The sequence below is a fragment of the Petromyzon marinus genome, unplaced genomic scaffold (genome assembly GCF_048934315.1).
Source record: "Petromyzon marinus isolate PM22_M1 ecotype Great Lakes invasive population unplaced genomic scaffold, UKy_Petmar_22M1.pri1.0 PM_G_Scaffold_103, whole genome shotgun sequence".
In the NCBI taxonomy this organism is placed as follows: domain Eukaryota; kingdom Metazoa; phylum Chordata; class Hyperoartia; order Petromyzontiformes; family Petromyzontidae; genus Petromyzon; species Petromyzon marinus.
In genome coordinates this window covers 218,780-243,165 of record NW_027422655.1, presented here as the reverse complement: position 1 = coordinate 243,165, position 24,386 = coordinate 218,780, and the positions used below count along the sequence as shown (strand labels likewise).

The window sequence follows — 24,386 nt, the reverse complement described above, 5'->3', positions numbered from 1 at the left end:
TAGCCACCGTAGTGGTGATGATGATGATGAGAGAGAGAAATAACTCCAAATGTACATCAGCAGACATCCTCAGGGTCTGTATTGACCCACGACCTCCCCTATACCAGGCGAGAGAGTTAACCTCCTAGCCACTGTAGTGGTGATGATGATGATGAGAGAGAGAGAAATAACTCCAAATGTACAGGAGCAGACATCCTCATGGTCTGTATTGACCCACGACCCCCCGTGTACCAGGCGAGAGAGTTAACCTCCTAGCCACCGTAGTGATGATGAGTGATGAGAGAGAGAGAGAGAAATAACTCCAAATGTACAGCAGCAGACATCCTCAGGGTCTGTATTGACCCACGACCTCCATATACCAAGCGAGAGAGTTAATCTCCTAGCCACCGTAGTGATGATGAGTGATGAGAGAGAGAGAGAGAAATAACTCCAAATGTACAGCAGCAGACATCCTCATGGTCTGTATTGAACCCACAACCCCCCGTGTACCAGGCGAGAGAGTTAACCTCCTAGCCACCGTAGTGATGATGATGGTGATGATGAGAGAGAGACAGACACTTTGCACCAATCCAAGCGGTCAATGCGTTGCCACAGAATCTCAAACAATGAGTCGACAACAACGCCGCCCCCCTCCCCCCACCCCCCCTCCCCCCACCTGGTTCGCAGCTGTTGAAGCGGCACGCGGTTTGACGGCCGCACCTGGCCGAAGCAATTAACCACTCAGTGAATTAAGGTGATGGGTTGGGGGGTTGGGCACCTGTAGCACAACGCGTGGCTGGGATAATGCAAATTAACACCACCACCACCACAATCATCTCGCGTCCAATGCTGATGTCACATCCCTGCACCACCATCACCACCACCGCCATCACCATCACCACCATCACCACCACCATCATCACGTGTGGAGAGGCAGAAGAGGGGAGGCGGTGGCGGTGGTGCAGAGAGGAGCTTACTCGAAAGACGGAGGAGGTGTGGAGGAAGGTGAAGTGAGGAGGAGAAAGGTGAGAAGGAGGAAGAGAAGGAAGAGGAGGGAGAGGAGGAGGGAGAGGAGCAGGAAGAGGAAGAGGAGAGAGGAAGAAGAGCAGGAAGAGGAGGAGGGAGAGGAGGAGGAAGAGGAGGAAGAGGATGAGGGAGAGGAGGAGGATGGGTGAACTGCATCTGCAGCGGCCCCACGCAGCAGGGAACTTTGTCCGCTACCTCCTCCTGCCCCTGCTGCTGCTGCCGCTGTGCGGAGTTCGTACTGCACCGGCCTCCTGCTGCCCCTGCTGCTGCTGCCCCTGCTGCTGCTGCCACTGCTGCCCCTGCTGCTGCTCCTGTTGCTGCCCCTGCTGCTGCTGCCCCTGCTGCTGCTGCCCCTGCTGCTGCTGCCCCTGCTGCTGCTTCTGCTGCCCCTGCTGCTGCTGCCCCTGCTGCTGCTTCTGCTGTTGCTCCTGCTGCTGCCCCTGCCCCTGCTGCCCCTGCCGCTGCTGCCCCTGCTGCTGCTTCTGCCCCTGCTGTTGCTCCTTACAATGTCCCCCCCTCACCTCCCTCACCTCCCCCCTCACCTCCTCCTCTCCTCTCCCTCCCCCCTCCCCCCCAGCAGTGCGACGCCTCTGGCGACTTCTCCCTGCAGGTGACTTCTCTCCAGGCCCTGCCCAGCGGGGGCGACGCTCTGCGTGGCTCCTTCCCCTCCTCCTTCGTGGTCCGCGTCTGCCTCGGGGAGGCGTCCCACGGGCGGAGGCCCTCGCCGGGCCTCCGCCCGTGCCCCTTGGGCTCGGCCACCGCTCGCAGCGAAGGCGGTGCGGGGCTCCTCCTGTCAGTGGCCTTCGACTTCGCGTGGCCGGTGAGGGTGAGACGCTCACCTGGTGAGGGTGAGACGCTCACCTGGTGAGACGCTCACCTGGTGAGGGTGAGACGCTCACCTGGTGAGACGCTCACCTGGTGAGGGTGAGACGCTCACCTGGTGAGGGTGAGACGCTCACCTGGTGAGACGCTCACCTGGTGAGGGTGAGACGCTCGCCTGGTGAGGGTGAGACGCTCACCTGGTGAGACGCTCACCTGGTGAGATGCTCACCTGGTGGGGGTGAGACGCTCACCTGGTGAGGGTGAGACGCTCACCTGGTGGGGGTGAGACGCTCACCTGGTGAGGGTGAGATGCTCACCTGGTGAGGGTGAGATGCTCACCTGGTGAGGGTGAGACGCTCACCTGGTGAGACGCTCACCTGGTGAGGGTGAGACGCTCACCTGGTGAGGGTGAGATGCTCACCTGGTGAGACGCTCACCTGGTGAGGGTGAGACGCTCGCCTGGTGAGGGTGAGACGCTCACCTGGTGAGACGCTCACCTGGTGAGATGCTCACCTGGTGGGGGTGAGACGCTCACCTGGTGAGGGTGAGACGCTCACCTGGTGGGGGTGAGACGCTCACCTGGTGAGGGTGAGATGCTCACCTGGTGAGGGTGAGATGCTCACCTGGTGAGGGTGAGACGCTCACCCGGTCGGGGTGAGACGCTCACCTGGTGGGGGTGAGACGCTCACCTGGAGACGGTGAGAAGCTCACCTGGTGGGGGTGAGACACTCACCTGGTGAGGGTGAGACGCTCACCTGGCGGGGGTTGTGGTAGTGGGAATTGTGGTGGTGGTTGTGGTGGCGGTTGTGGTGGTGGGGGTTGTGGTGGTGGTGGTTGTGGCAGTGGTTGTGGTGGGGATGGGAGTTGTGGTGGTGGTTGAGGTGGTGGGGGTTCTGGGGGTTGTGGCGGTGGTGGTGGTGGTGGTGGGGCTTGTGGTTGCCATTTGCGGTTTTGAGCTATCACGGGTGAAGGGTAACCTCCTTTGTATAACAATTCACAGCTTTCTCCAAGTAAGAGGGGAGGGGAGGGAGGCAGGGAGGGAGGGAGGGGAGGGAGGCAGGGAAGGAGGGAAGTGAGAGAGGGGAGGGAGTGCCGTGACCTCGCCGTGACCTCGCCATCAATGAGTGACTCATTGACGGTGAGCTTGAACTTTGCAGCTGTGGTGCTCGCTGGCTGTGGATGTGTGGGAACAGCACAACGGCACCGCGCCAGGTACGTGCGTGTGTGTACGTGTGTGTGTGTGTACTTGTGTGTGTGTACGTGTGCGTGTGTACATGTGCGTGTGTACGTGTGCGTGTGTACGTGTGTGTGTACGTGTGTACGTGTGTGCGTGTGTACGTGTGTGTGTACGTGTGTGCGTGTACGCGTGTGTGTACGTGTGTGTGTGGGGAGCGATAGTGTAGCGGTTAGCGCGCTGCGCTATGAACCTGGCGACCCGGGTTCGATTCCCGCTCACGGCCAACACCAGTGACGATTATCTGAACCGGTCCCGGGCCTCCCCTAGGTCGACTCAGCCTCAAATGAGTACCTGGTGCGGTGTGTAAACATTGCCACTAGGGAGACAAAGGCGGTCGGGCGTGGTGCTGGCCACCCACCCCCTCGTGTACCGTTCCGGCCTTCATAGGTGCTCGCTAACAGCACTTGCCCCTACAGTCTGTTAAGGCTATATGGGGGATCTTTGTCTTTGTGTGTGTACGCGTGTGTGTACGTGCATATTGCTCACGTATGATGAGCGGTGGTGCAGTGGTTAGCTCACCGCGCTATTAAAATTCGCAGCCAATATTGAATTTTTTTTTTTTAATGAATATAGTTTAAATATTTACGACCATATTTATTTAAATCTTCATATAACACGTATTTATTGTTCATATATTTATCTAGATATGTATTTACATAGTTACATAATACAGCAAAAAAATGTTACGTAAATATTCATGTAAATATTTCTATAAATATTCATGTAATATTTCTATACTCTTTGGTTCTTTTTGGTAAAGTCACGTAAAAAAACAACAAAAAATATTCATGTAAATATTTCAATAAATATTCGCACGCTTTTTATTTTGCACATTTTTATTTCGCTATTTATTTGAATCTTCACGCGACATCCTCCTCCTCCTCTTCCTCCACCCCCCCCCCCCCCCCCCCCCCACAGGAGGAGATCTCCGGCAGGTGACGCGAGCCGTCCACGTCATCGGCGACCGCCCCGGCGAGCCGTGGCGGACGCTGCACCACGCGGCCGCCGCCAACGCCACCGCCCTGGAGTACCGCGTCCGCGTGCGTTGCCACGCCGACTACTACGGCGTCGACTGCAAGCGGTGGTGCCGTCGCCGTGACGACCACTTCGGCCACAACGAGTGCGACGCCCACGGACGCAAGGAGTGCATGCCGGGCTGGGCGGGGGAATATTGTGACAGAGGTGCGCTGGTGGCGGTGGTGGTGGTGGTGTTGGTGGTAGTGGTGGTGGTGGCGGTGGTGGTGGTGGAAGCGGTGGTGATGGTGGTAGCAGTGGTGGTAGCGGTGGTAGCGGTGGTGGTAGCGGTGGTAGCGGTGGTGGTGGCGGTGGTGGTGGCGGTGGTGGTGGTGGTGGTGGTGGCGGTGGTGGTGGTGGTGGCGGTGGTGGTGATGGTGGTGGCGGTGGTGGTGGCGGTGGTGGTGGTGGCGGTGGTGGTAGTTTTGGTGGTGGTAGCGGTGGTGGTAGCGGTGGTGGTAGCGGTGGTGACGTGAGGCCCTGATGAAGCACACACACACAACACAATCCTTGACACAAATAAACCCCCGACACCTCCCTCGCTGCTGCTGAGCTCGTCAAGGAGCATGAACCACCACCACCACCACGCCAACTCTGCTCATTCTCGCAGCAGCAGCGGCCTTCTGGAGTGTTCTTTCCTGCCGATATCTTGGGGAGCCGCTGGGAGGCCGTGCACTCTGAAACCGCCGCCCCGAATTGACGACCTCGTTGCTTTAGAAGCGAATTCTTTCTCAAGCTTGACGCGTAGGGAGCCTTTCACGACCGATATTTGTCGTAACAAAGGTTTGTTGGTATCAGATTGCATAAGTATCGATGTTGTGTCGTAACCCTCCACCACCCGACACAACCAATCAGTAAGGGATTTGTAACGTCAACAAAATGCCAATTTGTTACTATTATAATTTAAAGTAATGTATAGTGTAGTGTATAGTGTCGTGTATAGTGTACAGTATAGTGTATAGTAGTATAGGGTATAGTAGTGTATAGTGTAGTAGTGTAGTGTATAGTAGTGTTTAGTGTAGTGTATAGTGTAGTGTATAGTGTAGTGTATAGTGTAGTGTATAGTAGTGTATAGTAGTGTAGTGTATCGTGTAGTGTATAGTGTAGTGTATAGTAGTGTATAGTGTAGTGTATAGTTGTGTATTGTATAGTGTAGTGTATAGTGTAGTGTATAGTGTGGTGTATAGTGGTGTATAGTAGTGTATAGTAGTGTGTGGTGTATAGTATAGTGTAGTGTATAGTGTAGTGTATAGTAGTGTATAGTGTAGTGCATAGTATAGTGTAGTGTATAGTGTAGTGTATAGTATAGTGTAGTGTAAAGTGTACTGTATAGTGTAGTGTATAGTAGTGTATGGTGTAGTGTATAGTGTAGTGTATAGTGTAGTAGTGTAGTGTATAGTTGTGTATAGTATAGTGTAGTGTATAGTTGTGCATAGTATAGTAGTGTAGTGTACAGTATAGTGTATAGTAGTGCAGTGTCTAGCGGTGCATAGTGTGTGCATAGTCGTGTTTAATGTAATATATAGTGCAGTATATAGTGTAATGTATAGTAGTGTATAGTCGTGTAGTGTATATTAGTGTAGTGTATCGTGTAAAGTATTGTGTAAAGTATAGTGTAGTTTATAGCGTATAGTAGTGTGGTGTACAGTAGTGTATAGTATAGTGAAGTGTACAGTAGTGTATAGTAGTGTAGTATATTGTAGTGTAAAGTATAGTGCAGTGTATAGTAGTGTGGTGTATAGTGTACAGTAGTGTAGTGTATAGTGTAGTGTATAGTAGTGTAGTGTATAGTAGTGTAGTGTATAGTAGTGTAGTGTATAGTGTAGTGTGTAGTGTATAGTATAGTGTATAGTGTAGTGTATAGTAGTGTAGTGTATAGTATAGTGTATAGTAGTGTAGTGTATAGTATAGTGTATAGTAGTGTAGTATATTATAGTGTAGTGTATAGTAGTGTAGTGTATAGTAGTGTAGTGTATAGTGTAGTGTATAGTAGTGTAGTGTATAGTAGTGTAGTGTATAGTGTAGTGTATAGTAATGTCGTATAGTATATAGTAGTATATAGTAGTGTAGTGTATAGTGTAGTGTATAGTGTAGTGTATAGTAGTGTATATTATAGTGTAGTGTATAGTGTAGTGTATAGTAGTGTATTGTAGTGTAGTATATTATAGTGTAGTGTATAGTGTAGTGTATAGTGCAGTGTATAGTGCAGTGTATAGTAGTGTAGTATATTGTAGTGAAGTGTATAATGTAGTGTATAGTAGTGTAGTATATTGTAGTGTAGTGTATAGTGTAGTGTATAGTAGTGTAGTGTATAGTAGTGTAGTATATTGTAGTGTAGTGTATAGTAGTGTAGTATATTGTAGTGTAGTTTATATTGTAGTGTATAGTAGTGTAGTGTATAGTGTAGTATACGACATGAGCCCACCGGTGTGTTTGCAGAGTAAATCCACGACATTGACAATGTGTGTGAGCACCGTGACGTTTCGCCGTTACATCAACCAGTGGAATCGTCGCCGTGGTCGGGCGATTTGCCAGAATGGCGACGAATTTTCTCTTCGGCTTCCTGCCTCAGCAATTTGCAGGCCGGGCTGCGATTCGCTGCGTGGAGGCTGCGACGTCCCCGGACAATGCCGGTGAGCGAAACTTTGACGCCAACAACGCCGCAATGCACTCCCAGCGAGGCGTTGGACGACCTGCCGCTGAGCGTACCGACGTCGTGTGTCAAGTAGTGGAGTGTGTAGTGTAAAGTATAGTGTAGTGTATAGTGTAGTGTATAGTGTAGTGTAGTGTATAGTGTAGTGTATAGTAGTGTAGTGTATAGTGTAGTGTATAGTGTAGTGTAGTGTGTAGTGTAGTGTATAGTGTAGTGTGTAGTGTATAGTGTAGTGTAATGTATAGTGTAGTGTATAGTAGTGTAGTGTATAGTGTAGTGTAAAGTGTAATATATAGTGTAGTGTATAATGTAGTGTGTAGTGTAGTGTATAGTGTAGTGTAGTGTGTAGTGTATAGTGTAGTGTAATGTATAGTGTAGTGTATAGTAGTGTAGTGTATAGTGTAGTGTATAGTGTAGTGTAGTGTATAGTGTAGTGTATAGTGTAGTGTAGTGTATAGTGTAGTGTGTAGTGTATAGTGTAGTGTAATGTATAGTAGTGTATAGTGTAGTGTATAGTGTAGTGTATAAGAGTGTATAGTGTAGTGTATAGTAGTGTATAGTGTAGTGTATAGTGTAGTGTGTAGTGTATAGTGTAGTGTGTAGTGTAGTGTAGTGTAGTGTGTAGTGTATAGTGTAGTGTAGTGGATAGTAGTGTAGTGTTTAGTGTAGTGTATAGTAGTGTATAGTAGTGTAGTGTATAGTAGTGTAGTGTATAGTAGTGTAGTGTGTAGTGTATAGTGTAGTGTATATTAGTGTAGTGTATAGTGTAGTGTATAGTAGTGTAGTGTATAGTGTAGTGTGTAGTGTAGTGTATAGTGTAGTGTATAGTGTAGTGTATAGTGTAGTGTATAGTATAGTGTATAGCGTAGTGTATAGTGAAGGAATGAACAGGATTTGCATTTTTAAACCATTTGCAACCGTTCCCTGACGACGTCAGCGCTGCATCGTCTCGCAGCCATACCTGGCGATGTCCACGTGGGGTCTCGTCAGGGCCGTGGTGTCCAACAGGCCACAATAGGCACCGTGGATTGGGGGAGGGAGGGAGTTGGGGATGATGGAGGTACTAACACTGCCCACAGACTCAACACTGCCCATAGACTCAACACTGCGCCATAGACTCAACACTGCACCATAGACTCAACACTGCACCATAGACTCAACACTGCACCATAGACTCAACACTGCCCATAGACTCAACACTGCACCATAGACTCAACATTGCACCATAGACTCAACACTGCACCATAGACTCAACACTGCACCATAGACTCAGCATTGCCCATAGACTCAACACTGCACCATAGACTCAACCATAGACTCAGCACTGCCCATAGACTCAACATTGCACCATAGACTCAACACTGCCCATAGACTCAACACTGCACCATAGACTCAACACTGCACCATAGACTCAACACTGCACCATAGACTCAACACTGCCCATAGACTCAGCACTGCACCATAGACTCAGCACTGCACCATAGACTCAGCACTGCACCATAGACTCAACATTGCCCATAGACTCAACACTGCCCATAGACTCAACACTGCCCATAGACTCAACACTGCCCATAGACTCAACACTGCACCATAGACTCAACACCGCACCATAGACTCAACACTGCACCATAGACTGAGCACTGCCCATAGACTCAACACTGCACCATAGACTCAACACTGCACCATAGACTTAGCACTGCCCATAGACTCAACACTGCACCATAGACTCAACACTGCCCATAGACTCAACACTGCACCATAGACTCAACACTACCCATAGACTCAACACTGCCCATAGACTCAGCACTGCACCATAGACTCAACATTGCCCATAGACTCAACACTGCACCATAGACTCAACACTGCACCATTGACTCAACACCGCACCATAGAATCAACACTGCACCATAGACTCAACACCGCACCATAGACTCAACACTGCACCATAGACTGAGCACTGCCCATAGACTCAACACTGCACCATAGACTCAACACTGCACCATAGACTTAGCACTGCCCATAGACTCAACACTGCACCATAGACTCAACACTGCCCATAGACTCAACACTGCACCATAGACTCAACACTACCCATAGACTCAACACTGCCCATAGACTCAGCACTGCACCATAGACTCAACATTGCCCATAGACTCAACACTGCCCATAGACTCAGTACTGCACCATAGACTCAACACTGCACGATAGACTCAACACTGCACCATAGACTCAGCACTGCCCATAGACTCAACACTGCACCATAGACTCAACACTGCCCATAGACTCAACACTGCACCATAGACTCAACACTGCCCATAGACTCAACACTGCACCATAGACTCAACACTGCACCATAGACTCAACACTGCACCATAGACTCAGCACTGCACCATAGACTCAACACTAGCCATAGATTCAACACTGCACCATAGACTCAACACTGCACCATAGACTCAGCACTGCACCATAGACTCAGCACTGAACCCTAGACTCAACACTGCACCATAGACTCAACACTGCACCATAGACTCAACACTGCACCATAGTCTCAACAATGCACCATAGACTCAGCACTGCCCATAGACTCAACACTGCACCATAGACTCAACACTGCCCATAGACTCAACACTGCACCATAGACTCAACACTGCACCATAGACTCAGCATTGCCCATAGACTCAACACTGCACCATAGACTCAACCATAGACTCAGCACTGCCCATAGACTCAACATTGCACCATAGACTCAACACTGCCCATAGACTCAACACTGCACCATAGACTCAACACTGCACCATAGACTCAACACTGCACCATAGACTCAACACTGCCCATAGACTCAGCACTGCACCATAGACTCAGCACTGCACCATAGACTCAGCACTGCACCATATACTCAACACTGCACCATAGACTCAACACTGCACCATAGACTCAACACTGCCCATAGACTCAACACTGCACCATAGACTCAACACTAACCATAGACTCAGCACTTCCCCATAGACTCAACACTACCCATAGACTCAACACTGCACCATAGGCTCAACACTGCCCATAGACTCAAGACTGCCCATAGACTCAACACTACCCATAGACTCAACACTGCACCATAGACTCAACACTGCACCATAGACTCAACAGTACCCATAGAGTCAGCACTGCACCATAGACTCAACATTGCACCATAGACTCAGCACTGCACCATAGACTCAACACTACCTATAGACTCAGCACTGCACCATAGACTCAGCACTGCACCATAGACTCAACACTGCACCATAGACTCAGCACTGCACCATAGACTCAACACTGCACCATAGACTCAACACTGCACCATAGACTCAACACTGCACCATAGACTCAACACTGCACCATAGACTCAACACTGCACCATAGACTCAACACTGGACCATAGACTCAACACTGCACCAAAGACTCAAAACTGCCCCAAAGACTCAACACTGCCCATAGACTCAACACTGCACCATAAACTCAACACTGCACCATAGACTCAACACTGCCCATAGACTCAACACTGCACCATAGACTCAACATTGCACCATAGACTCAACACTGCACCATAGACTCAACACTGCACCATAGACTCAACACTACCCATAGACTCAACACTGCCCATAGACTCAGCACTGCACCATAGACTCAACATTGCCCATAGACTCAACACTGCACCATAGACTCAACACTGCACCATTGACTCAACACCGCACCATAGACTCAACACTGCACCATAGACTCAACACCGCACCATAGACTCAACACTGCACCATAGACTGAGCACTGCCCATAGACTCAACACTGCACCATAGACTCAACACTGCACCATAGACTTAGCACTGCCCATAGACTCAACACTGCACCATAGACTCAACACTGCCCATAGACTCAACACTGCACCATAGACTCAACACTACCCATAGACTCAACACTGCCCATAGACTCAGCACTGCACCATAGACTCAACATTGCCCATAGACTCAACACTGCCCATAGACTCAGCACTGCACCATAGACTCAACACTGCACCATAGACTCAACACTGCCCATAGACTCAACACTGCACCATAGACTCAACACTACCCATAGACTCAACACTGCCCATAGACTCAGCACTGCACCATAGACTCAACATTGCCCATAGACTCAACACTGCCCATAGACTCAGCACTGCACCATAGACTCAACACTGCACCATAGTCTCAACACTGCACCATAGACTCAGCACTGCCCATAGACTCAACACTGCACCATAGACTCAACACTGCCCATAGACTCAACACTGCACCATAGACTCAACACTGCCCATAGACTCAACACTGCATCATAGACTCAACACTGCACCATAGACTCAACACTGCACCATAGACTCAGCACTGCACCATAGACTCAACACTAGCCATAGATTCAACACTGCACCATAGACTCAACACTGCACCATAGACTCAGCACTGCACCATAGACTCAGCACTGAACCCTAGACTCAACACTGCACCATAGACTCAACACTGCACCATAGACTCAACACTGCACCATAGTCTCAACAATGCACCATAGACTCAGCACTGCCTATAGACTCAACACTGCACCATAGACTCAACACTACCCATAGACTCAACACTGCCCATAGACTCAGCACTGCACCATAGACTCAACATTGCCCATAGACTCAACACTGCCCATAGACTCAGCACTGCACCATAGACTCAACACTGCACCATAGTCTCAACACTGCACCATAGACTCAGCACTGCCCATAGACTCAACACTGCACCATAGACTCAACACTGCCCATAGACTCAACACTGCACCATAGACTCAACACTGCCCATAGACTCAACACTGCATCATAGACTCAACACTGCACCATAGACTCAACACTGCACCATAGACTCAGCACTGCACCATAGACTCAACACTAGCCATAGATTCAACACTGCACCATAGACTCAACACTGCACCATAGACTCAGCACTGCACCATAGACTCAGCACTGAACCCTAGACTCAACACTGCACCATAGACTCAACACTGCACCATAGACTCAACACTGCACCATAGTCTCAACAATGCACCATAGACTCAGCACTGCCTATAGACTCAACACTGCACCATAGACTCAACACTGCCCATAGACTCAACACTGCACCATAGACTCAACACTGCACCATAGACTCAGCATTGCCCATAGACTCAACACTGCACCATAGACTCAACATTGCCCATAGACTCAACACTGCCCATAGACTCAGCACTGCACCATAGACTCAACACTGCACCATAGACTCAACACTGCACCATAGACTCAGCACTGCCCATAGACTCAACACTGCACCATAGACTCAACACTGCCCATAGACTCAACACTGCACCATAGACTCAACACTGCCCATAGACTCAACACTGCACCATAGACTCAACACTGCCCATAGACTCAACACTGCACCATAGACTCAACACTACACCATAGACTCAGCACTGCACCATAGACTCAACACTAGCCATAGATTCAACACTGCACCATAGACTCAACACTGCACCATAGACTCAGCACTGCACCATAGACTCAGCACTGAACCCTAGACTCAACACTGCACCATAGACTCAACACTGCACCATAGACTCAACACTGCACCATAGTCTCAACACTGCACCATAGACTCAGCACTGCCCATAGACTCAACACTGCACCATAGACTCAACACTGCCCATAGACTCAACACTGCACCATAGACTCAACACTGCCCATAGACTCAACACTGCACCATAGACTCAGCACTCCCCATAGACTCAACACTGCACCATAGACTCAACACTGAACCATAGACTCAGCACTACCCATAGACTCAACACTGCACCAAAGACTCAGCACTGCACCATAGACTCAACACTACCCATAGACTCAACACTGCACCATAGACTCAACACTGCACCATAGACTCAACACTGCACCATAGACTCAACACTGTACCATAGACTCAACACTACCCATAGACTCTACACTGCACCATAGCACTGCCCATAGACTCAACACTGCCCATAGACTCAACATTGCACCATGGACTCAACACTGCACCATAGACTCAACACTGCACCATAGACTCAACACTGCACCATAGACTCAACACTGCACCATAGACTCAACACTGCACCATAGACTCAACACTGCACCATAGACTCAACACTGCCCATAGACTCAACACTGCACCATAGACTCAACACTGCCCATAGACTCAACACTGCCCATAGACTCAACACTGCACCATAGACTCAGCACTGCCCGCGTGTCCGCAGGTGCCGCTCCGGGTGGCAGGGCGAGCTGTGCCAGCGCTGCGTCCCCTACCCAGGCTGTGGCCACGGCAGCTGCAGACAGCAGCCCTGGCGCTGCAGCTGTGACAGTGGCTGGGGAGGCCTCCTCTGTGACAAAGGTGCCACTACCGCACCCCCCTCCTCCTACTCCCCCCCCCTCCTCCCCCCCCCCTCCTCCACCTACCCCCCCTCCTCCACCTACCCCCTCTCCCCACCTCCTCCACCTACCTCCCCTCCTCCCCCCCCCTCCTCCCCCCTCCACCCCCCAAGTCACCCGGTGAATTTCCCTCCACTCGCTCCCCATCCAACGCTCGGATGTGTCCATCAATATTTACCTATCATCATCATCATCATCCGTGGTGGTGGTTATGGTGGGGGTGGTGGGGTGGTGGTGGTGATGGTGGTGGTGGTGATAGTGGTGGTGGTGGTGATGGTGGGGGTGGTGGTGATGGTGGTGGTGTTGGTGGTGGTGATGGTGATGGTGGTAATGGTGGTGGTGGTGATGGTGGTGGTGGTGATGGTGGTGGTGGTGATGGTGGTGGTGGTGATGGTGGGGGTGGTGGTGATGGTGGTGGTGTTGGTGGTGGTGGTGATGGTGATGGTGGTAATGGTGGTGGTGGTGATGGTGGTGGTGATGGTGGTGATGGTGGTGGTGATGGTGGGGGTGGTGGTGATGGTGATGGTGGTAATGGTGGTGGTGATGGTGGTGGTGGTGGTGATGGTGGTGATGGTGGTGGTGGTAATGGTGGTGGTGGTGATGGTGGTGGTGGTGATGGTGGGGGTGGTGGTGATGGTGGTGGTGGTGATGGTGGGGGTGGTGGTGGTGTTGGTGGTGGTGATGGTGGTGATGGTGGTTGTGGTTGTGGTGGTTGTGGTGGTTGTGGTGGTGGTGATGGTGATAGTTGTGATGGTGTTGGTGGTGGTGTTGGTGGTGGTGATGGTGGTGCTGCTGGTGGTGGTGTTGGTGGTGGTTATGGTGGTTGTGGTGGTGGTGTTGGTGGATGTGGTGGTGGTTGTTGTGGTGGTTGTGGTGGTTGTGGATGTTACATCATGGGACCTCCTCTGCCAGTACCAAAATATGATAATAACTTTCCCCCTTTTTTCTGGCAACAAAACAGCGGCGTTAAGATGTTAAAACACCACACTGTGAAACCTTTTACAAGGCATGACGTCACTGCACGAACCACAATGCCTTGCGGTTCAGAATGAACCTCTGGTCTAGAGGTCACCTCTGGTCTAGAGGTCACCTCTGGTCTGGAGGTCACCTCTGGTCTGGAGGTCACCTCTGGTCTAGAGGTCACCTCTGGTCTGGAGGTCACCTCTGGTCTGGAGGTCACCTCTGGTCTGGAGGTCACCTCTGGTCTAGAGGTCACCTCTGGTCTAGAGGTCACATCTGGTCTAGAGGTCACCTCTGGTCTAGAGGTCACCTCTGGTCTCACACCGTTTGAGACGAGGCTCTAAAGAAAGCCGTCTCTGGTGTGGACCAATCAGCTTCAAGGACAGCGCATCATCATCATCTACTATCAGATGATGTGTTTTGTTTGCATTCTGACCACAAGCATTTTGGTTAATGCAGTGACGTGATTCCTTGTAAAAGGGTTTCACAATTTGGTGTTTTAACATCTTAACGTCGCTGTTTTGCTGCCAGATAAAAGGGGGAAACCCAATTGTCACACGGTGGTGGATGTTGTTGTTGCCGTTCCCCTCCCTCGCTTCTCGCTAGATCTGAATTACTGCGCCAGCCACCAGCCGTGCTTGAATGGAGGCAGCTGCATCAATGCCAAGCCGGATGAGTTCACCTGCAACTGCCCCCAAGGGTATTCCGGCATGAGCTGCGAGATAGGTGAGTGTGTGGTGAGAGTGTGGTGAGTGTGGTGTGTGTGTGGTGAGTGTGTGTTGAGCGTGTGGTGAGTGTGTGGTGAGTGTGGTGAGTGTAGTGAGTGTGTGTGGTGAGTGTAGTGTGTGTGGTGTGTGTGGTGAGTGTGGTGAGTGTGGTGAGTGTGTCGTGAGTGTGTGGTGAGTGTGTGGTGAGTGTGGTGTGTGTGTGAGTGTGGTGAGTGTAGTGTGAGTCTGGTGAGTGTGGTGAGTGTGGTGTGTGTGTGTGTTGAGTGTAGTGAGTGTGTGGTGAGTGTGTGTGGTGAGTGTGGGGAGTGTAGTGAGTATGTGGTGAGTGTGGTGTGTATGTGGTGAGTGTGGTTAGTGTTGTGAGTGTGTGGTGAGTGTGTGTGGTGAGTGTGGTGAGTGTAGTGAGTGTGTGGTGAGTGTGGTGTGTGTGTGGTGAGTCTGGTGAGTGTGTGGTGAGTGTGGTGTGTGTGGTGTGTGTGTGGTGAGTGTGTGTTGAGCGTGTGGTGAGTGTGTGGTGAGTGTGGTGAGTGTAGTGAGTGTGTGTGGTGAGTGTAGTGTGTGTGGTGTGTGTGGTGAGTGTGGTGAGTTTGGTGAGTGTGTCGTGAGTGTGTGGTGAGTGTGTGGTGAGTGTGGTGTGTGTGTGAGTGTGGTGAGTGTAGTGTGAGTCTGGTGAGTGTGGTGAGTGTGGTGTGTGTGTGTGTTGAGTGTAGTGAGTGTGTGGTGAGTGTGTGTGGTGAGTGTGGTGAGTGTAGTGAGTATGTGGTGAGTGTGGTGTGTATGTGGTGAGTGTGGTGAGTGTTGTGAGTGTGTGGTGAGTGTGTGTGGTGAGTGTGGTGAGTGTAGTGAGTGTGTGGTGAGTGTGGTGTGTGTGTGGTGAGTCTGGTGAGTGTGTGGTGAGTGTGTAGTGAGTGTAGTGTGTGTTGTGAGTGTGTGGTGAATGTGGTGAGTGTGGTGAGTGTGTGGTGAGTGTGTGTTGAGCGTGTGGTGAGTGTGTGGTGAGTGTGGTGAGTGTAGTGAGTGTAGTGTGTGTGGTGTGTGTGGTGAGTGTGTGTTGTGTGTGTGGTGAGTGTGGTGAGTGTGGTGAGTGTGTCGTGAGTGTGTGGTGAGTGTGTGGTGAGTGTGGTGTGTGTGTGGTGAGTGTAGTGTGAGTGTGGTGAGTGTGGTGAGTGTGTGTGTGTTGAGTGTAGTTAGTGTGTGGTGAGTATGTGTGGTGAGTGTGGTGAGTGTTGTGAGTGTGTGGTGAGTGTGTGGTGAGTGTGGTGTGTGTGTTTTGAGTGTGGTGAGTATGTGGTGAGTGTGTGGTGTGTGTGTGTGTGAATGTGGTGAGTGTAGTGTGAGTGTGGTGAGTGTGGTGAGTGTGTGTTGAGTGTAGTGAGTGTGTGGTGAGTGTGTGTGGTGAGTGTGGTGAGTGTAGTGAGTGTGTGGTGAGTGTGGTGTGTGTGTGGTGAGTGTGGTGAGTGTGGTGAGTGTGTGGTGAGTGTGTGTGGTGAGTGTGGTGCGTGTAGTGATTGTGTGGTGAGTGTGGTGTGTGTGTGGTGAGTGTGGTGAGTGTGGTGAGTGTAGTGAGTGTGTGGTGAGTGTGGTGAGTGTTGTGTGTGTGTTGAGTGTGGTGAGTGTGTGGTGTGAGTGTGGTGAGTGTGTGGTGTGTTGAGTGTAGTCAGTGTGTGGTGAGTGTGTGGTGAGTGTGTGGTGTGTGTGTGGTGAGTGTGGTGAGTGTAGTGAGTATGTGGTGAGTGTGGTGAGTGTGTGGTGAGTGTGGTGAGTGTTGTGTGTGTGTTGAGTGTGGTGAGTGTGTGGTGTGAGTGTGGTGAGTGTGTGGTCAGTGTGTGGTGAGTGTGGTGTGTGTGTTGTGAGTGTAGTGTGAGTGTGGTGAGTGTGGTGAGTGTGGTGTGTGTGTGTTGAGTGTAGTGAGTGTGTGGTGTGAGTGTGGTGAGCGTGTGGTCAGTGTGGTGAGTATGTGGTGTGTGTGTGGTGAGTGTGGTGAGTGTGTGGTGTGTGTGGTGAGTGTGTGGTGTGTGTGGTGTGAGTGTGGTGTGTGTGTGGTGAGTGTGGTGAGTGTGTGGTGTGTGGTGTGAGTGTGGTGAGTGTGTGGTGTGTGGTGTGTGTGGTGTGTGTGGTGAGTGTGGTGAGTGTGTGGTGGTGGTGGCGGTGGTGGTGGTGGCGGTGGCGGTGGGGGTGGTGATAGTGGTGGTGATAGTGGTGGTGGTGTTGGTGGTGGTGATGGTGGTGATAGTGGTGGTGATAGTGGTAGTGATGGTGGTGGTGATGGTGGTGGTGGTGGTGATAGTGGTGGTGGTGATGGTGGTGATGGTGGTGGTGGTGATAGTGGTGGTGATGGTGATAGTGGTGGTGATGGTGGTGGTGATGGTGGTGCTGGTGGTGGTGGTGATGGTGATGGTGGTGGTGATGGTGGTGGTGATAGTGGTGGTGGTGATAGTGGTGGTGATAGTGGTGGTTGTGGTGGTTGTGGTGGTTGTGGTGGTAATGGTGATAGTCGTGATGGTGTTGGTGGTGGTGGTGGTGTTGGTGGTGGTGGTGCTGGTGGTGGTGGTGTTGGTGGTTGTGGTTGTGGTGGTGGTGATTGTGGTGGTGTTGGTGGATGTGGTGGTGGTTGTTGTGGTTGTGGTGGTTGTGGATGTTACATCATGGGACCTCCTCTGCCAGTACCAAAATATGACAATACGTTTTTCCCCTTTTTTTCTGGCAACAAAACAGCGGCGTTAAGATGTTAAAACACCAAACTGTGAAACCTTTTACAAGGCATGACGTCACTGCACAAACCACAATGCCTTGCGGTTCAGAATGAACCTCTGGTCTAGAGGTCACCTCTGGTCTGGAGGTCACCTCTGGTCTAGAGGTCACCTCTGGTCTAGAGGTCACCTCTGGTCTCGAGGTCACCTCAGGTCTCGAGGTCACCTCAGGTCTAGAGGTCACCTCTGGTCTAAGGTGACCTCTGGTCTTGAGGTCACCTCTGGTCTAGAGGTCACCTCTGGTCTAGAGGTCACCTCTGGTCTAGAGGTCACATCTGGTCTAGAGGTCACCTCTGGTCTAGAGGTCACCTCTGGTCTCACACCGTTTGAGACGAGGCTCTAAAGAAAGCCGTCTCTGGTGTGGACCAATCAGCTTCAAGGACAGCGCATCATCATCATCTACTATCAGATGATGTGTTTTGTTTGCATTCTGACCACAAGCATTTTGGTTAATGCAGTGACGTGATTCCTTGTAAAAGGGTTTCACAATTTGGTGTTTTAACATCTTAACGTCGCTGTTTTGCTGCCAGATAAAAGGGGGAAACCCAATTGTCACACGGTGGTGGATGTTGTTGTTGCCGTTCCCCTCCCTCGCTTCTCGCTAGATCTGAATTACTGCGCCAGCCACCAGCCGTGCTTGAATGGAGGCAGCTGCATCAATGCCAAGCCGGATGAGTTCACCTGCAACTGCCCCCAAGGGTATTCCGGCATGAGCTGCGAGATAGGTGAGTGTGTGGTGAGAGTGTGGTGAGTGTGGTGTGTGTGTGGTGAGTGTGTGTTGAGCGTGTGGTGAGTGTGTGGTGAGTGTGGTGAGTGTAGTGAGTGTATGTGGTGAGTGTAGTGTGTGTGGTGTGTGTGGTGAGTGTGGTGAGTGTGTCGTGAGTGTGTGGTGAGTGTGTGGTGAGTGTGGTGTGTGTGTGAGTGTGGTGAGTGTAGTGTGAGTCTGGTGAGTGTGGTGAGTGTGGTGTGTGTGTGTGTTGAGTGTAGTGAGTGTGTGGTGAGTGTGTGTGGTGAGTGTGGGGAGTGTAGTGAGTATGTGGTGAGTGTGGTGTGTATGTGGTGAGTGTGGTTAGTGTTGTGAGTGTGTGGTGAGTGTGTGTGGTGAGTGTGGTGAGTGTAGTGAGTGTGTGGTGAGTGTGGTGTGTGTGTGGTGAGTGTGGTGAGTGTGGTGAGTGTGTGGTGAGTGTGTAGTGAGTGTAGTGTGTGGTGAATGTGGTGAGTGTGGTGAGTGTGTGGTGAGTGTGTGTTGAGCGTGTGGTGAGTGTGTGGTGAGTGTGGTGAGTGTAGTGAGTGTATGTGGTGAGTGTAGTGTGTGTGGTGTGTGTGGTGAGTGTGTGTTGTGTGTGTGGTGAGTGTGGTGAGTGTGTCGTGAGTGTGTGGTGAGTGTGTGGTGAGTGTGGTGTGTGTGTTGTGAGTGTAGTGTGAGTGTGGTGAGTGTGGTGAGTGTGGTTTGTGTGTGTTGAGTGTAGTGAGTGTGTGGTGAGTATGTGTGGTGAGTGTGGTGAGTGTTGTGAGTGTGTGGTGAGTGTGTGGTGAGTGTGGTGTGTGTGTTTTGAGTGTGGTGAGTATGTGGTGAGTGTGTGGTGTGTGTGTGTGTGTGAATGTGGTGAGTGTAGTGTGAGTGTGGTGAGTGTGGTGAGTCTGCGTTGAGTGTAGTGAGTGTGTGGTGAGTGTGTGTGGTGAGTGTGGTGAGTGTAGTGAGTGTGTGGTGAGTGTGGTGTGTGTGTGGTGAGTGTGGTGAGTGTGGTGAGTGTGTGGTGAGTGTGTGTGGTGAGTGTGGTGCGTGTAGTGATTGTGTGGTGAGTGTGGTGTGTGTGTGGTGAGTATGGTGAGTGTGTGGTGAGTGTGTGGTGTGTGTGTGTTGAGTGTGGTGAGTGTAGTGTGAGTGTGGTGTGTGTGTGTGTTGAGTGTAGTGAGTGTGTGGTGAGTGTGTGGTGAGTGTGTGGTGTGTGTGTGGTGAGTGTGGTGAGTGTAGTGAGTGTGGTGAGTGTGGTGTGTGTGTGGTGAGTGTGTTGAGTGTAGTGAGTGTGTGTTGAGTGTGGTGAGTGTTGTGTGTGTGTTGAGTGTGGTGAGTGTGTGGTGTGAGTGTGGTGAGTGTGTGGTGAGTGTGGTGAGTATGTGGTGTGTGTGTGGTGAGTGTCGTGAGTGTGTGGTGTGTGTGGTGAGTGTGTGGTGTGTGTGGTGTGAGTGTGGTGTGTGTGTGGTGAGTTTGGTGAGTGTGTGGTGTGTGGTGTGAGTGTGGTGAGTGTGTGGTGTGTGGTGTGTGTGGTGTGTGTGGTGAGTGTGGTGAGTGTGTGGTGGTGGTGGCGGTGGTGGTGGTGGCGGTGGTGGTGGGGGTGGTGATAGTGGTGGTGATAGTGGCGGTGGTGTTGGTGGTGGTGATGGTGGTGATAGTGGTGGTGATAGTGGTAGTGATGGTGGTGGTGATGGTGGTGGTGGTGATAGTGGTGGTGGTGATGGTGGTGGTGGTGATGGTGGTGGTGGTGATAGTGGTGGTGATGGTGATAGTGGTGGTGATGGTGGTGGTGATGGTGGTGCTGGTGGTGGTGGTGGTGATGGTGGTGGTGATGGTGGTGGTGATAGTGGTGGTGGTGATAGTGGTGGTGATAGTGGTGGTGATGGTGGTTGTGGTGGTTGTGGTGGTTGTGGTGGTGATGGTGATAGTCGTGATGGTGTTGGTGGTGGTGTTGGTGGTGGTGGTGGTGCTGGTGGTGTTGGTGGTTGTGGTTGTGGTGGTGGTGATTGTGGTGGTGGTGTTGGTGGATGTGGTGGTGGTTGTTGTGGTTGTGGTGGTTGTGGATGTTACATCATGGGACCTCCTCTGCCAGTACCAAAATATGACAATAAGTTTTTCCCCTTTTTTTCTGGCAACAAAACAGCGGCATTAAGATGTTAAAACACCAAACTGTGAAACCTTTTACAAGGCATGACGTCACTGCACAAACCACAATGCCTTGCGGTTCAGAATGAACCTCTGGTCTAGAGGTCACCTCTGGTCTGGAGGTCACCTCTGGTCTAGAGGCCACCTCTGGTCTAAAGGTCACCTCTGGTCTCGAGGTCACCTCAGGTCTCGAGGTCACCTCAGGTCTAGAGGTCACCTCTGGTCTAAGGTGACCTCTGGTCTTGAGGTCACCTCTGGTCTAGAGGTCACCTCTGGTCTAGAGGTCACCTCTGGTCTAGAGGTCACATCTGGTCTAGAGGTCACCTCTGGTCTAGAGGTCACCTCTGGTCTCACACCGTTTGAGACGAGGCTCTAAAGAAAGCCGTCTCTGGTGTGGACCAATCAGCTTCAAGGACAGCGCATCATCATCATCTACTATCAGATGATGTGTTTTGTTTGCATTCTGACCACAAGCATTTTGGTTAATGCAGTGACGTGATTCCTTGTAAAAGGGTTTCACAATTTGGTGTTTTAACATCTTAACGTCGCTGTTTTGCTGCCAGATAAAAGGGGGAAACCCAATTGTCACACGGTGGTGGATGTTGTTGTTGCCGTTCCCCTCCCTCGCTTCTCGCTAGATCTGAATTACTGCGCCAGCCACCAGCCGTGCTTGAATGGAGGCAGCTGCATCAACGCCAAGCCGGATGAGTTCACCTGCAACTGCCCCCAAGGGTATTCCGGCATGAGCTGCGAGATAGGTGAGTGTGTGGTGAGTGTGTGGTGTGTGTGTGTGTGGTGTGTGTGTGGTGAGTGTGGTGAGTGTGTCGTGAGTGTGTGGTGAGTGTGTGGTGAGTGTGGTGAGTGTGTGTTGAGTGTGGTGAGTGTGGTGAGTGTGTGTGTGTGTCGTGTGTGGTGAGTGTGTGGTGAGTGTGGTGTGTGTATGTTGAGTGTGGTGAGTGTAGTGAGTGTAGTGAGTGTGTGTGGTGAGTGTGGTGAGTGTGGTGAGTGTGTGGTGTGTTGTTGCCGATCCCCCCCATAGACTCATCACACGGAGACCCATAGACTCACCACACAGAGACCCATAGACTCATCACACACAGAGACCCATAGACTCACCACGCAGAGACCCATAGACTCATCACACAGAGACCCATAGACTCACCACGCAGAGACCCATAGACTCATCACACAGAGACCCAGAGTCTAATCACACAGATACCCATAGACTGACCACACAGAGACCCATAGACTGACCACACACAGACCCATAGACTCACCACACAGAGACCCATAGACTCACCACGCAGAGACCCATAGACTCACCTTACAGAGACCCATAGACTCATCACACAGAGACCCATAGACTCACCACACAGAGACCCATAGACTCATCACACAGAGACCCATAGACTCACCATACAGAGACCCATAGACTCATCACACAGAGACCCATAGACTCATCACACAGAGACCCATAGACTCACCACACAGAGACCCATAGACTCATCACACAGTGACCCATAGACTCACCACACAGAGACCCATAGACTCACCACACAGAGACTCATAGACTCATCACACAGAGACCCATAGACTCATCACACAGAGACCCATAGACTCACCACACAGAGACCCATAGACGTACCTACGGCCTTCCTGTGTTTTTTGTGCGCCATCAGGAGAGAAGGTGGACGATGACAACGACGACAACGAGGAGGAGGAGGTGGAGGAGGTGGAGGAGTGCAGCAGCGTTGACGGTGTTGGCTCCTCGTGTGAGTCCAGCGAGGGCGTCACGACCATCGACGGTGGCAGATTCGTCCCCCCGGCTTCCGCCGGCGTGGATGGTGAGTGGGGGGGGGGTGATAGGGGACTGAGTAGTTGACCGTGATGGTGGTGACGTTGAGACTTAGGAACACACGGAGCTCTGGAACGTTACTTGTTCGTTAGTAGAGTTGTCTGCCTGCAATTGCATGGTACCTAAGTAGGGGAGTATTTGGAGTTTGTGGTCTCAATCCCCTTCCTCCCCCCCCTCCCTCCCCCTCCCCTCCCCCAGGCTCCCTGCTGCCTGTGCTGCTCCCCCTGTCGCTGGCCGTCTGCCTGCTGAGCGGCCTGGCTGTAGGCCGCCGCTGCCGGCCGCGGTGTCTCAGGCGCCGGCCCAGGGAAGTTTCCTGGATAGCTAACGACTTGGGCGGCGGCGGCGATGGCGGCGGTGGTGGCGGTAACACGGAGGGCGGTCGCTCCCCCAAACTTCCTCCCAAAGGCCCCGACGAGGTGCGCCTGGAGGCACGGGAGATGCCAAAGCTGGGAGAGCGACGGCTCCCACTGACGCCGGAATGGGGAGCGAAGTTCTCCAAGCTCGGGGGACTGGGAGCTGAAGACGTGAATGTTAATAACGTGTCGCGAGTGAAAATACACGCGGCCACGGAGAGACGAGAGGGGAAGGGGTCTGAGAGTGGGGGGAGTGGAGTGGAGTGAGATGAGAGGGGAGAGGTAGGAGAGTGAGTGGAGTGGAGTGAGAGGGAGAGGCAGGAGAGTGAGTGGAGTGAGATGAGAGGGAGAGGCAGGAGAGTGAGTGGAGGGGAGTGAGAGACAGGAGAGTGAGTGGAGGGGAGTGAGATGAGAGGGAGAGGCAGGAGAGTGAGGGGAATGGAGTGAGATGAGAGGGGAGGGTCAGGAGAGTGAGTGGAGTGGAGTGAGATGAGAGGGAGAGGCAGGAGAGTGAGTGGAGTGAGATGAGAGGGAGAGGCAGGAGAGTGAGTGGAGTGGAGTGGGATGAGAGGGAGAGGCAGGAGAGTGAGTGGAGGGTAGTGGAGTGAGAGGGAGAGGCAGGAGAGTGCGTGGAGGGGAGTGGATTGAGAGGGAGAGGCAGGAGAGTGAGTGGAGGGGAGTGAGATGAGAGGAGAGTGGAGTGAGATGAGAGGTAGGTGAAGTGCATTTGTGAGCAATTTTTTTCTTAAATTGTCCAAGTAATTTCCTGTCACGCGACTGCCGCGTTCAATGCGACGATTTGTGGATCAAAAACGCGACAGAATTTACGATAAATGTGCGTTGATGAAGTGGCAAGCCAACCAGCGTCAAGGGGCGACCTAAATGTGGGGCTGGCGTACTCGATCCACAAATCGCTTCAACGATAAAACATTAATGAATTAAAAACGTGACAGCTTCATCTGTACTCAAACACGAACATAGATCATCAATGTCGTGGCTTTAGCTCTCCAACACACAACTGGTGTGCCGTGCAGGTAACGAATTGGCACATTCTGTTTACGTGACGAACCTGACTAAATGGGCTGTCGGGTGGTGGCGGGTTTGAAGACATTCATATATCTACGCCATCTAACCAATAAAAAACCTCTGTTGTGTACCCCGGGTGTAAGATCTTTGTTAGCTCGCGCACATCCTCGGCATAATCAGGCAGGTCCTCACCGGGTTGGCAACGGCGTGCCTCTAAGGCTGCTTTTGCCTCCTCCTCATCGCGCGTACCGAAACGCAGATCAAGTCGGCGCATCAGCTCCTCTAACTGTGTCTGCGCGCTTGCGGGTAGGGCTTCCACAAAATCGGCTGCCCGCCCATCCAGATTCATATTAAGTTGACGTAACGCCTGCGCGTCCGTCCACCCACTAATTTCCTTAGCCCCTAGGACATTGCGGGCAAACGCTTTCCACGAAGGGGTACCCCGGCCGGTGAATATATGCCTTATTTTTGCGTGGGGTAACGCGGGGGTTCGTACCGCTTCTGACGCCAAACTGTGGGGGCTACCGTCCCCCGCCATCACTGAATTGTCAGGGCCGTTGCCCACCGACTCCCCCGTTCCACTCATACCGCTACCCCCCGGCTGCTCTGTCAGGTCCA

At 51.6% G+C, this 24,386-nt stretch overlaps 1 protein-coding gene across 2 annotated transcripts; it reads left to right on the top strand.

The window, feature by feature from the left end:
* The first annotated feature begins 761 nt into the window (after window positions 1-761).
* On the top strand, window positions 762-23,898 carry LOC142908828 (uncharacterized). Of its 2 annotated transcripts, none has more exons than XM_076059467.1 (11): window positions 762-1,236; window positions 1,586-1,825; window positions 2,985-3,039; window positions 3,983-4,246; window positions 6,651-6,711; window positions 13,044-13,177; window positions 14,782-14,901; window positions 18,259-18,378; window positions 21,173-21,292; window positions 22,214-22,378; window positions 22,588-23,898. In XM_076059467.1, the coding sequence occupies exons 1-11, from the start codon at window positions 1,129-1,131 to the stop codon at window positions 23,007-23,009; spliced, it is 1,809 nt and encodes a 602-aa protein (XP_075915582.1). In that variant the 5' UTR covers window positions 762-1,128; the 3' UTR covers window positions 23,010-23,898. The 2 variants fall into 2 exon arrangements, with proteins under 2 accessions (XP_075915582.1, XP_075915581.1); XM_076059466.1 differs by having other exon boundaries at window positions 1,583-1,825.
* The last annotated feature ends 488 nt before the right edge of the window (window positions 23,899-24,386 follow it).

Coding starts and splice junctions, on each gene's coding strand:
- LOC142908828 (XM_076059466.1), top strand. CDS start 1,129: ATGAGGGAGAGGAGGAGGATGGGTGAACTGCATCTGCAGCGGCCCCAC. Junction 6,712..13,043: donor GACGTCCCCGGACAATGCCG/GTGAGCGAAACT, acceptor GCGTGTCCGCAG/GTGCCGCTCCGGGTGGCAGG. Junction 21,293..22,213: donor CGGCATGAGCTGCGAGATAG/GTGAGTGTGTGG, acceptor GTGCGCCATCAG/GAGAGAAGGTGGACGATGAC.